Genomic DNA, 14714 nt, shown 5'->3' on the forward strand with positions numbered 1-14714 from the left:
TGCAACATACATAATGAGCTTAAGGCCGGCTGTGTGGAGTTTGGTAGAAGGTTCTGACAGTGATTGCTCATGATGTTTTGCTGCTTGCGTGTACATGCATGTGCATCCTGTATCTGGATCTTCACAGCTTTGAACTGTAGAGATAATCATTAAAAAAGAGTCAGAGTTTTTAGATGTGTCCCACAATGCACTCCTTTGCTCTCTCCATCACATTAGCTACAATGCACTAATGTATACATACTGCTATAACATATTACACATTTTATGATGCAGGAAAGCCTCAAGTTTTTTAAAATTCTGAATTGTCTGTATGGAAAGAAAGTGGAAAAAAAACACTAGTCTGGATATCTGATATTTAATGCTTTTAAATATTTATTATTATATATAGTGGTACAACTGCTTAAGTCATTCCACTGATGTCCAAAATGTATGTAAAACACTGGACAATGGTGTGTATGCAGCAGAGTCAAGCTCCAGTGACACTCCAGCTGGCGTGAAAAATCCCCTGATTTAATAAGCCTGCTCTATTAACTTCTGCTTCATAAAAAAGATAAGTGAAATTTAATTACAGTTTGGGTGGCAGATGGCAAGAGTGAGAATTCATGGCGCCAATACTATTCACTCTTTTGGCTTGGTGGCGGTTGTGGTGCTGGTGAGGGCGTATCACACAAACACTGGCAACAAAGCAGAAATGGAGACAGAAGGAGACGAATTTCACATACTGGCAGCAGCTCAGGAGCGCTGCTAAATAAATATGAGAAATATCACGCAGAAGCAGCAGAGCTGATTAACTGTGGATTGGATTCTATAAAATTGGCATCCACACAGACACAAGTTAATAGGGAGAGAGGTAAGAGTGCTTTCCAAAACCAGGCAACTTGCTCCCATAATCTAGAATGCTGAGGAGAGATTTCACCTTCTCTAATAGGCAGTAACAGAATTAGAGTGGAGTTCAATGAAACATATCAGGAGAACACTGGAGAAGAAATCTGTATATCGCAGAACAGCAATCAATAGCTAGACTGGAGAGAGGAACACGGGTGGGTGGTTTGCACTGTTTTACTGTGCAGATCATCGCCAACACACTGTCGCATATTTGCTCACGCGCTCACTTGAAAACGAAGCTGGACGGGTGGAAAAGCCACACAATGGGAAGTCAACAACAGAGGGAGTAACTCTCGAGCTAAAGCTGTGCTTTCTAATAAACTCCTGTATCACGGCCAGCTGCCTCCCCCAGGAATCTAATCACACACAAGAGAGTGGAGCTCTTTATACAGTGGACTTATGGTACTCCCAGATGGTGTGTGTGTCTGAGTGCGTGTGTGTGTGTGTGTGTGCACGCTAATGGATTTTGAATTTTATTTGTTTTTGTTTGCGCGCATTTGTTTCCCACTGACATACATCAATGAACCCAGTGTGTGTGGATGTTTGTGTGTATTCGGTGTGGATGCTTGCTCGTTCCCCATGAGATCGGGGGATTCTGGAAAGGATGTGAAGCTGCTCTCTACTGTTAAAATCCCATGGGGATCGAACACAAAGCCCTCTCAAACCTGCTCAGACAGACGGAGAGGTGCGAGAAGGACGAACTCCAGCTCAAATCTCTTGCTCACCTTTGCAACGCCCCGTCTGCCAGTGTGCGTATTCACCACCACCCCTCAAATCAAGGTCTTTTCACAACATCCCTGTTCTGAATGTTTTGTGTGTATGAGTGTGCGTCTGTGATTATATAACTGGGATAAGCTGTGGAAAAGGAAATCTATTGTCTTTCATGTTTTATGTAATATAAGTCTGTGTCTTAGTAAAATCCTTGGAAAGCCCTTGGTGCGCACATACTGTATGAGAGCAGGGGAGCTGAAGTGGTTCTCCATTGCCTTGCTCTGCCCCACTCATCACTAACAGGCCAATGACAGAAGAATGCTAATGCTTGTTGCAAGATCTTGCATGTATGCGTGTGTGCGTGCGTGCGTGCGTGCGTGTGTGTGTGCTTGAGACCCATTTTGCTCATGCACTTCTGAAGGTCGCAGCTGTCCAATGGAGAGCTACGGGTCGCAACACAAGCTGGCACTGCCAACCACCATTCCTCTACCCTTACTTTCACCTTCTCCGTCATCCTTTCACGCCTCTACAGACTACATTCCCCTCTTTCTTTCTCCTCACGTCTTTCCTCCTTGTTGTCATATTCCTCCGACCTGCCCCCCCGCCTCCTCTTTCCTCCTAACTTTTACTCACCCTAAGCCCCACACGTACACACATGCACACATACAGTACACTCCTCACGTCACCTTCAATATCCCATTAGTCTCCTACACTGTCTGCACTTCATCACTCAGAGGTCAATACACTCTAAAGAGGGCAGACATATGCTGAAAAACATTAAATGTGCATGCTCAACACACACGAAGCAGGCACAGATGCACACGGTCACTTTTTGAGGCACTTAAACGAACAACAGACACGCAGTGAATTCACCGCAGAAGGTTAACAGGATGAGGTCAGTGTCTTTGGATCTGTATTATTGTCTCTTTCCATTATGACCCGGCTGAGCTGAATTAGTCTCTTTTGATGTTGGGTAAAAAGACAGCAATTTCTTACACCTAAATATTCCATCAGCTACGTTATAATGGCTGAATGGGTTGACCCATGCTTTTCATTTAGTTTAATAATGGCACTTCAAAAAAAAAAAAAAAAAAGAGTTCTCGCAAATGTCTAATTGCTTTGAAAGGGAAGCACGGCAAAAGGTTGATTGTATTCTTTCTGAACTCCACAACCACTGAGGAAATGGGCAGATTAGCCGCAAAATAAAAAAAAAAGATTTCCTAGAATATCTAAGGCAGGTTTCTACCTCATCACTGAGCGCGGCACTCTGCACACTAAATCTCTCAAAGGTCTATCTCTCAAATATATTTGACTGTAGAAAATCTCCTCTGCTGTGACTCTCTCTCACACACACACACACACACACACACACACACACACACACACACACACACACACACACACACACACACACACACACACACACACACACACACACACACACACACACACACACACACACACACACACACACACACACACAGTTAAAAAGGATCATCTTTCTTTTTTCTCTCAATTTCCTCTCCAACCTTTCTCCCTCCATACTTGCCTCTGTGCTCTGCTAATTCATTCTTTTTCTGAGTAGACATCCACTATGCTTACAATCAAAGAGAAGGCCAAACAAGGAAAAAAGGACTGAATCAACAGAGCCCCGTTGGAAATTGTAAAGACCGCACACTCAAGCAGAATGCTAACATTGCTACTGCAAACAGGGATTTTGTCAGAGACAAAGGTTAGGCGAGTGCAAGGCCACAGTCAATTCACATCCGACAATGTTTTTTTTTTTTTTCAAGTCAGAGTTAATTAAAATCAAACAGTGCTTTCCCTCTCAAAGTGAGCGCTTATGTTAAAGTTTAAATGAAAATGAATCTTCCTAGGGAGGGAGGACGTTGACAGTCAAAAATGGCAAATTAGCCTGGCAGAGAAAGAGATTTCATTTTAAAATAAAACGTATGAGATTAATGTCCAATTAGCAGCCACGCACACACGCACAGACCCACAGTGACAGATGCAGAGCACAGAAAGGCACACATTTTTATGTCCATCTCTAATTATTATGATAAACAGCTTCTGACAGCCAAGGCGAGCTCTTATAAATACCAGGACATCTGCTGTTGCAACAGCAGCAGCAGCGCGTTGTAAAGCATATACGCTGCTCAAGCAGCCGCGGAGCCATGATGGAGGATAACAAATCCTTCCGTGCACTACAAGAAAGGAGAACATCAATCTTGGTGACAGAGGACTATTTCCACCCTTGTTAACTTATTTTAGAGAGAGACGGGGGCAGAGAGAAACATTTTGGGAGAAGAAGCAGACTGTGTGCTCAATCTGCCTTCTCACGTTAACTCGTTAATTTATCACTATTTTCTGAACAAAAAGATTATGAGTCGACTCAGAGCAGGGTGAGAAATGCTAAAAGCGAGGAGGCTTGACAGAGCTAAAAGGTGGTGTGGTGAAAGGTTACATGCAGCGAAGAAAAGTTTCCAAGAGTCCCAAAGTTTTAATTACATATCGCTTTCGTTGACATTTGCAAAAGTAAGCCTTTGAATTATACCCTTGGTTTTATATTAACCAATTTTTAATGAAATACCCACCTTGGTCTTCCACTCTTTGCACATCTCAGCGGTGCTTCACGACTCCCCTCTCCACCTCCATCAATCCTTTCCTAATCCATATTCTACTGTACCTTCCCCACCACCGTCCACCCCCCTCTTGTTCCTCCTTTCTCATCTCATTCTTTTCCCTCTGGCACTGGCACACGCTTGGCATTTCATCATAATCCTAGCATTTGTCATCATCATTTCTCACCTCCTTTCTCCCTTTCATTTCTTCTCCCTCATCTGTCCTCACATGTCTTTCTTCCTTTCTCACATTCTGTAGTATATGGCTAGAAGCAGGAAGTAGCTAAGTCCATACTGCGTCGCTTCAGGGGCAACCAAAATGAGGTTTAACACTATAATACAGCACTAAATTCTTAGTCTGTGGTGTACAGCGTTGATGAGCATTTTTCAACAGGTACATAGACATTTACACACCAATTACAGGAGAAGAATGTAGACGTTAGTGATGGATGGCAGCCTCTCATTACCTCGTCTATAATTTTTCTCCAACCGTCCTTCAAACTGAGAAGCCTCAAGAGGCATCTGAAAAAGGCTTTTCAAGCCTAACTACCAAAGTGGAAAACAATCTTTGCCGTTCCTCTGAATTTTAAGACTTTTAGCTAAACTTGAGACATCCATTACTTCATTTGTGGAGTCTATAAGCTGAACTGCGTGTGTTCATGTGTTTCAGGCTGTACTGTTCAGTTGTGTTGTTGTACTCCGCCTCTACCCCCCTCCCTCCTGCACATATGTCATGTACACTATCACCGTTGTGCATCGGTGTGCATTGTAACATTTAAGGTTATTGCAGTACCTCATCACCAGTCGAGAGAATGAAGACTTCACCCACTTTGTTCTTACCAAACATCCTGCATCAGCCTTTCCTTTCCATCCCTCCCCTCCCTCTCTCACCTTCTTCTGGTCCCTCCACCGTTGCTCCAGCTTGGCATCCAGGCGGTTGGCGGCCGTCGCCCACTGCTGTGCGAGGCGGCGGATTCGGCGCTTCATGAAACTGAGGGACTCCTTTCCCGTCCCGACCTGGTCCAGCAGGACAGAGAGGTCAGTGCGGAAGGCGGCCTGGGAGGGCGATGGAGAGAAAGTAGAAGGAGAGATGGAAAGAAGTGAGGTCAAAGAATGAGAAGGTGGACAAGTATAAAAGATGTTTTAAATTTGACATTTTGACCAGCTACGTGGGTGCCAGTGTCAGTGGGTCAGCCACTTTGATGCAGACAGAAATATCTCAACAACTATTTGATGGATTTTTGTGAATTTCGGTGCAGATCTTAACTCTGCCCAGTGGATAAAATACTACTCTCTCCTGACTCAAGTGCTACCAATAATACACCAAGATTTCAGTGTGATTTGGTGTAGACTATCATGGTCTTCTTTAGCTTTGGTGATCCTCTGACTTCTCATCCAGCGTCTTCATCAGCCTGGAACCTCAATCTGTCCAATACTGTGTCTTATCTTTTAAACGGTTTGGGTTTCTCATACAGCCGTTAACATGGCTGGAGACTCTCTTAAGTAAGAAGTAAGAGGAGTGTGCCATCCACAGAATTGATTTAAGAACATCAGCTGACGTAACTTGTGCATGAATATGTTTTTCTTGAGTGTCATGGTAATTCTGTTTTCTATGCAAATGCAGGAAAACATTGACGGGTAGATTTTTAAAAGACTAAACCATTTTGCAACATGATGCAATATTTGCCTTGTCAAGGCTAATGTTTTAGACAAGCGTCTCAAAGAGAGCTTCGTTCACCGTGCTGTTTGTTTTACTATTTCGAGGCTGCTTTTAGTTCCCCTGTCAAAGGAAAGTATGAAGAGAGTTTAGAAAAGCATGCATTTTCTAATACTCTAAACAATCATGGCTTTGCTCTTCTGAGAGCAACCTTGGCTCAGCCCTGTTTGTGTGCAAGATACAGGAAGACTGTAATCCTTCAGTAATTTGCCTCACAAGGTAAGATGGAGATATCTGTCTTCATTTACACTGACATTCTGCTTTACCTCCTGAAAATGACACTGCTGCCACAAATAGAGTAAAAAACATAGTGAAACCAAACACACAAAGACATAACGCACATACGTCACTTTAATAACTACTTCACTCAAGTCATGATTGCTCTGTGTTCCCAAACACACACCTTAAAAGGCTGACAAAGAGTGTGTGCAGTGAAGACTTGTTATCACTGCACAGGTTTGCCCAAGAGGGCACCTTCACCTGTGTTGTGCCGCCGATGTGAAGAAGAAAGCAGTTAATCTTGAAATAAAGGCAATTACATCGACCTGTGATAAAACGCGGTCACTATTAACCGTAAACTTAAGCGTGGAGGATTTTAGTGTTCCTTCATAAAAGTCAGCAAGAGGAACAACGGCGGACTTTCACTACTCAATTTGTGAAAGTTACAAATGACGGTGCTGTTAGAAGAAAAACAGAGAGCTGGACACTGTGTGTGTATGTTGTTGTGGGTGTGACCCTGCAAACTGACGCCGCTCATAGTCAAAACTTGAGGGTAGGGGACGATGAAGCAGGGGGTCAGGCCTGTTTCAATTAGTGGAGAGTGAAGACGGTAAGATGGAGGTTATCTATTATGAAGTAATGAGGGAAGACTTTTCACACCCCAGTGACTGAACAACATGTTTTGAGCAAAAGGACTGTGAGCCCTCTTCTTTCCTCTGTTTTGATTAGTGCTGTGGACATGTGACTGAAAACTTGACAACCACCATTAATCACTCTCTTCAGTTTTAATTTTCTGTCTCTGTTGTTATTAAAGCCTGTCTAAAACTGAAAATATAAAATGCAACAATTTGGAAGAAATAACACGGTGGGACAAATGCATTTGTTCTGTAAAAACCATAATTATAACTGAACCACATCTTATCTGTCAGTTCCAGCAGATGACTGAAAACAATATTGCTTGTCTGCGGTCTTTTTTTTACCCCTCACTCTTAACATTCTCTTTTTCACTCCCTTGACTCGACTCTCTATCCATTACAGGATTGAAGTTTTCATTTTCCACAAAAACAAGCTACTAACAAACTAGCAAACTAACCATTAAGGTCACTGTGTTTATTTAGGCGTCACCAGCAAAGAAAAGCTTACCAATAATGGGTTCATAAGAAGGACAAGTATGCGCATGTTGTTAACATGTTTTATTCATGTACTGAGAAAAGAACCAGGATTCTATTCTACTTCACACTACGCAGTGGTCAACAATTAACAACCTGTACATTTTCTTACCAGGACTGCACTACAGCTTTCACAGCTCATCTACATGCTTACTTGGATATATGACAGCTAAATGAAACAAATGTGAAGAGGGTGAAATACAGTAAAGGCTGCTCCTAATAACAAGCTGAACTCTTCGGCCCTCACGTCTACCCTGACAGTATTTTATGAATTTCCAAGGGAATGGTTGCCCTGATTTCCCATTAATTTGTACCACTGTAGTATTTCCACATAACCTCGGTGAACTGAGCGCGCCTGGACTGTCTGAGCTAATAGCCTAGTTACTTATTTATTTTTATTTTCTTGGCTTTTTTTAAGCAAATATACAGGAGATAGAGCAGATCTGCAACACACACTGCTACATTGATACATTCTTATGGTATGCAGCTTGCTGAATACAACATTCAGAGCAATTTAAACTATTTTTCCAGGCCAGAAAGGTTGAACAACATGTCTCTTGGTTACTCAGACTCAGCCGTGTAGACGATACTCCTACACACTGCATCTGCTCTTTCTAATCACAGACAGAAGTGCTTTACCTCTAATGTACCATTTGGGTTGCATACTGTACTGTTTAGATGCTTGTTTCAACCTTAAGCCATTTATTATTTCAAAATACTTAGTGACCTGCGTATGTTTAAATAATTAACTCAGGGTTGAATTAAATGAGCAATCTTAGTACTTTCGAGAGGTCATAACACTATGTGTAGGCATTGTTGTGTTTATGTACAGTACAGTAAGGTGCAATATCAGTTCCTGCTTTCATGGTGCATGTGAGCTGCATCATTAGTTGCTACACTGAGCCAAGCATAATCACATGTGTGTTTACTGCACATCCATCAATTTGCTTTCACCAGCTGTGCATGTGTTTCTGAGTACATCTGTATGTATGTCCACGGGAACATCTCATTTAGCTGGTGTCTGTTTTCGCTGTGCATGTCTGCGAGTACTCCCCTCACCTGTCTCTTTGGGGCCTTCGGCTGCTGTGCATGCTGGGTGGGGGCGCTGCTGTGGTTCCTCCAGGGCAGTGGGGGGCAGAACCACTCCACCTCACTCAGGTAGATGAGGAAAGAGCAGTCCGAACCGTCGACGCCGTAGAAGGCGTAGCAAGGGTCTGACGTCCAGCGTGCACGCATCCACTGGATGGCACACAGAGAACATGTGCATTAAGTGCAATTTACATTCCCACACCAACAAAAATGACATCAGCAAAGGGTAAAATTGAAAAACAGCAGGTCAGAAGGGATGATGAATTATTTTCTACTTGATGCTTACTTTGGATGTCACACCCCTGTTAACTCTCCCACCACCTCGTCCTCACCTGCTGTACCAGCATATTCAAAATGAAAATAACAGATTGATTGAAACACTCACGTCTACTTTCCCTGGACACTCTGGAAAGCGGGGGTCTCTTGGTACTTCACACTGGTTTGACGTCCCGTCTCTCACTGCTGAAAAGGTACAGTGAATTATCTTCAGTAAGAAAGCATCAGTATATTTCTTGTAAAAGGCCAGCAACAAACAAGGATCCACTCCCATTTTCAAATATTAAGCTAAACCAATATTTTCCTCTTGGAAGTGATTTTACAAGCTTTTGCTTTACCCACAGTCACTGCTTCATTAGTCTATAGGCTCGCTGGCCTTGCTCACTTCATTCAGATTGCTTTAATATGAATATTTATCTTCCAATGAAGAAAACTATTCCAACTGCAATCAGCCAGTGTAATAATATCTATCAGGTCATTGAGCAGCATATGGTGCATGTCAAAGTCTCCTTAAAAGTCAGGTTTTATTTCTTAAACCAAAGCATTTGTACAAAATGACTGCAGACATGAACGTCTTTGACCCACAGGCTCACCCCTCAGAGCCTCCAGGTCACAGCGTCGCTCACATCAATGGCTTCTCTCCACTCGACAGTTGATGGCGCTTTCTCCATCACCATTAGCATCATCACTTGCAGCGTATGCCGTGTGTGTGTGTGTGTGCCATCGGTGGCCATAAATTTCTGTGGCTTCCCCTTTGCAACATCACATCATATCGGCTCTACTGCAGTGCACGCTATTCACTGGGCTCTGACAAAGCAGCACAGCCTCTCTGCCCCTGCTGCCAAACCATCCCAGGGTTATGCTAGCAAGCACGTCTGCTCACTTAGGCTACACTCACTGCATTAATTGCTCCACTGACTTAGTTAACTGCCTCTCTGCTGCCGATGTGAGGAAAAGCACCAAAGAGAGTGACAGAGGGAGAGAGAGAGAGAGAACTGGAATGAAATCGTCTGAGAAGAGAAGAAATGCAGCTTTAATTTCAATTTCTCAACCCCCCTCCTTTCTCTCTCTCTGGACCAACAAATTTGCCTTCTCTCTAGGCTGCGTCTGTTTCCACTTGCCTAATGAAAAAGAGACATTTCTCCACATAAGTCTTCCCCGGGGCTTCTTTCTACGTCTGAAAACACACACAATGAGAAACACACCGCTTACAAATATGATTACAATAGCAGCCACTGTAGCAACAATTGGAAATGTGGTCAACTAGCTTGATAAAAACTTGACTCCTGTCCCTGCAAGACAGCACATAAAAGCGTCGTCAGTGCTTGAGGGGAAGGAAATTCTGATCACGTCCTCGTTCTGTCTCTCTGCTGTCGTTCCCTCTTGCACACGCCTGACCACGAGATAAATAAACCGCCACTGAGCCGTATGATAATAAAGTCTGCCGGCAGTGTTTCAATTCATCTGTGATTAGAGAAAACAGCAGTGTTTTCATTTTGCCGTGTGCCGTCGTCCCTGCAGATGCAGCAGGGAAAAACAGATGAAAAAAGGAGATGTAATGCTCATTTATTCTCTTGTAAAGAATTGGGCAATTACCCTCAAGAGAAAAAGTGAGAGAGGAGAATAAGGAGGAAAAAATGATCACAATGGTGGTTATAGTGCGTATGTGTGTGTGCGTGTGTGTGTGTGTGTGTGTGCGCGCGCGCGCATGTATAGAACTGTCACAAGCTCGGTTTTATTTAGGTTTTGATTAAAAATGCGCAAGAGTCACACAACAGAAAACAGCAGAGTTGGCCGGAAGCAATAAAGCGAAGATGAGATACACAGAGATGACCACAGCTTTCTTCCCAGACGACTCGATTACTCACATTTATCTTCTTACCAACCTAAAAATAATGTCAAATCAATCATCTATCCAACTCCAAATTATTCCTGGTTGTGACTGCAAGGTTAAGACAGGGCCTGAAGATATGATGTAAATTTTATGGGAGATGCTGTGCTTACTTTTTTTCAGATTTGCTGTAATTGTACTGAGCCTCAGTACTGCCTTTCCTTCAGTTTAGTGCTTTTCTGTGGAGAACTGAAAGAGTCACCTGTGTATTTTGGTAAGACGTCTAGACGTGATTTGTGTCAGAGGAAAAATCAGCTAGATTGCCTCACTTAAACAAGTCTGTGAGTGTGTTTGACATGTTTGTCTCTCTCTCTCTTACTCTGCATGTGTGTGTCTGAAGATCTGTTTGTTGTGTCTGCCCTCTGTTCTATTGTAACAGCAGCAACTGAGCTTTCACTCCAACACAAGTTGACAGCTGTGCCTGAGCCCAGCTGTGCTTCAAGTTTAACATTACTGAAGAATTACTCTTACTGGAGCTTTTTTTCCCTCTTCTGTTTACCAGCGCCCTTCAACCCACGAGAGAACGGATAGAAACCAGTACTTTGACAATGTGAAGCTTTTGTCCTAATTGTACTTATCACTAAAGTAATAGTAGGTATTGTGCATTACGCTCTAGTCTTTTGCTCATATGTTAAAATTTTATATCAGATTTGTGTTGAAGAACTTCTGGTTGGTGGTGTGTACTATTATGTATGACACCATATGTACAGTCATTGGTATTGGGTGTCTGCCATGTGTGCACTATGCCTTTGATTGTTTTTACTGTGCATGTTTTTATTGTGTATGTTTGATTTTGTGACCTCGATGCAAAAACAATTCCCCTTAAGTTAATAAAGTTATCTGTCATATAAATGCAGTGTAATGTAACAAAGAGGCTGCAGAGGAGTGCAATGGGACTCACCACGTCAATTGTGAATGTACACATGTTTGAGGTGAGTGGACTGGATGGGATTGTTTAGTGTTGTGTAGATGTGTGCGTGTGCGTGTGTGTGTGTGTGTGTGTGTGTGTGTGTGTGTGTGTGTGTGTGTGTGTGTATTTATCATGTTTATCATGTTGTGGGGACAAAAATCTGTTTACACAGTCACATTGTGGGGACTGACCTCCCTTATGGGGACAAAATGCAGGTCCCCTTAAAGTAAATCATTAAATTTCAGGGTGCAGACTGAGGATAGGGTTACGGGTTAGGTAAGTTTAGGTTAGGTACAGGGTTAGGAATAGGCAGATAGTGGTCATGGTTAGGGTTAGGGTAAGGCTCAGGAATTGAATGTAAGTCTATGTAATGTCCCCACAAGTGATATAAACACAACATGTGTGTGTGTGTGTGTGTGCGTGTGTGTGTGTGTGTGTGTGTGTGTGTGCGTGCATACGTAGGCTTGTATGCTTATATACTTTTAACTTAATTGTGTTGTACATAAACCTATCTATATCTTATCTAAACATAAGGGAAAGTAAAACAGGAGGGTAAAGACGTTTCACATCGATGATGGTAATGGTGATGATGATGATGAGGATGATGATGATGATGATGATGATTGCTACTGTACCTCTTCCTTGCACTATACTGTTTTGCAATATCTGTTCCACCCTGATGGCCATGTTGGACACATTCTGGGCTATAGCTTGGATCTTCTCCACCAGGCCGGCTGGTTGAAACCTGCACACAAACAACAACACACAAACATAGAGTAAAGAAGGGCTGCAGGCACATGGAAATGAGCGTTACCCTCACACATGCCACACAATGTAAAGTTAATTAAAAATAAAGTGCCTTGGACAAAAAGCATGTACCTCTGCATCAAGTACAGCCTCTAATCCTGCACTGGCACCCAGAGCTTCTACAAACAGCTATAAATATCTCTCACCACAGAGTCTTTCTGTTACGATGGAATCAGCTCCTCTTCAGTCCTTTCTCTGCTGCTTCCTCTCTCATTTCAATCACAGACTGGTCTCTCTCCTCTTAGGTTATTCCAAACTTTTGTGTTTCATTCTTGTTTCTGCGTTTTTCCTATCTTTCTCCCACTCCTCTCCCTTGCCTGTCTTTCTCTGCTTCCCCTCCCTCCATTTTTACATCTCAACAGATGTAAAAGTGTTCGCGGGAGATGCAAATTGTTAGACACTTGGTTGGAGCGTGAAATAGAAAAAGACCTGTGCTGTTAATACCACTTCCTCTGTGGGGTGAGAGACTTCTCATTCACATAATAAGATGTGTGGGGAATGTGTGTGTGTTTGTTGTGTGAATGCATTTGCATCGATTTGTGCGCTCATTGTAGTTCTGCATATTTCCAAAGCATCTCGCTGCATGATTGCACATCACACACAGCCAAGCCTGTGTAACCACACACACTCATACTGCTGTGCCCATTATGTCCATTTAAATGACTTGATTTCAGTGTAGATTGCGGGTGTGTGTGTGTGTGTGTTTATGTGTACGTGCCTTCCTGTCTCTCTGTATTGTCAAATCAGCAGATGGTATTAACCCTCATTAAAGCCAGAGACTTAAATGCGGCATAATAACACATCAGAGAAGATGATCAGAATTATTGATTGTGTGTGTGTGTGTGTGTGTGTGTGTGTGTGTGTGTGTGTACAGGATAGAATGCAAGGCTGCTTGACTAATACAACAGCAACAGCAGCTGCATGAAAATGAACTAAAATAAAACAGGAGGCAGCCATAAAAGTCACAGAAAGTTTCAACACCATTAACAGCCTTGTAAATGTCATTTGTAAACATTACTAAATGTGTTTGCGCCCTGTTTAATACGCTTACTACAATAGAAAAGCCATTATTCCATAGTAGTGTATTTCAGGGACAACAGCCATCCCCAAAACATTCTACAAATTTAAAGAAATGTGAAGTTCTAAGATAATGTTCAGTATTTCTGTTGCTTTTACATAAACACACATTATTTCTGTATCTTTGCCTTCCTGGTGTACATTCACCAAATTCATTTTAATTTGGTGAATGTCATTTTCCAGGCCAAATGGGATACATTATCCTTCCAGCATGTTCTGTCTGCTGCATGGTCTCCTCCCAGTTGGATGAGCCAAGAATACCTCTGCAGAGGAGCCTCCAGGTTTCATCTGAACTACATGCCAAAACTAAATGAATTGACCCTCATTCAATGTGAAGGACCAGCGGGGCCACTCCAAGTTCCTTCCCAGTTAGGGGGAGCCCAGCCATCCTCTGAAGGAAATTCATTTGGTAGCATGTATCTGTGATCTTATTCTTTTGGCCATTACCCAAAGCTCATGATCATTGGTGAGGGAATGTAGATTGACCAGTAAGAGCTTTGCCTTCCTCTTCACCACGCATTGCTGCTGATGCATCATCAATCCGCCTGTAAATCTTACCCGCACTTGTGAACGAGACTACAAGACACATGAACTCTTTCACTTGGTGCAATGACCCTCTCCAAACACTGAAGGGGGCAGTGCACTGTTTTCCTGACGAGTAGACTTGGAGGCGCTGATCATCACCCCGTCACTTCCCACTTGTTCGCACCCCATTTAGTGTTTTCTGTAAGTGACCTCATCCCAGGAATATTGCTAGGTAGGAATATATGAGTTGCGCCTTTTGACTCTCGCATTGTGGGATCATAGTTTTCTCAGGACTTGACTTGCATTCTGCACCACCCATGCTGGAAAAAAAACAGCTGTGCTGGAACATTTTCATTTTGTCAGTTTGGTTATTTAGTGCGACAAATGGCATTCATCTCACCTGCTTAAAGTAGAGGCAGGTGAGATGAATGCCGTGAAAGCACCCTGAAACAGAGTTATCTAAATAAAAAGAATACGACAGAACTAATTCCAATTTCACTCTTTCATTCTGTGCGTGAGGCAAATACAGTGAATGCATTAGGAAAAGTCATTACCTTTATACTGTTTTATAATGAGAACCAATATTAGGCTATAAAGCTATGTTAAAACATTAATATTATTACATGGAGCATTGCACAAAAGTTCCCAGCTGTACAGGGATTACAGCTGCCATGGTACACATCCGACAAAAGATGCAATATATTTGGCCTGAAGGACAAAACCTTTGCTTGGTAAGGTGGGTTACCCCTGTTAGTGTAAAACTCTCTTCGGGGGGGCTTGACTGTGACTGTTCAAGGCTATAAGACTTGACCTTCTA

The 14714-nt window shown here is 42.7% G+C and overlaps 1 protein-coding gene across 1 annotated transcript in view; it reads right to left on the bottom strand.

Annotated features, from left to right (window-relative positions):
• Positions 1-14714, bottom strand: part of LOC139346467 (alpha-1,6-mannosylglycoprotein 6-beta-N-acetylglucosaminyltransferase B-like) — a 106592-nt gene that overhangs the window by 45130 nt on the left and 46748 nt on the right. Inside the window, exons 4-7 of the mRNA XM_070985498.1 lie at positions 12124-12233; positions 8797-8873; positions 8382-8561; positions 5109-5273 (exon numbers count right to left, since the gene is read on the bottom strand). Of these exons, the coding sequence (XP_070841599.1) occupies positions 5109-5273; positions 8382-8561; positions 8797-8873; positions 12124-12233 (532 nt within the window). The remainder of the gene's footprint in view (positions 1-5108; positions 5274-8381; positions 8562-8796; positions 8874-12123; positions 12234-14714) is intronic.

The sequence above is a fragment of the Chaetodon trifascialis genome, chromosome 2, assembly GCF_039877785.1.
Source record: "Chaetodon trifascialis isolate fChaTrf1 chromosome 2, fChaTrf1.hap1, whole genome shotgun sequence".
Lineage (NCBI taxonomy): Eukaryota > Metazoa > Chordata > Actinopteri > Chaetodontiformes > Chaetodontidae > Chaetodon > Chaetodon trifascialis.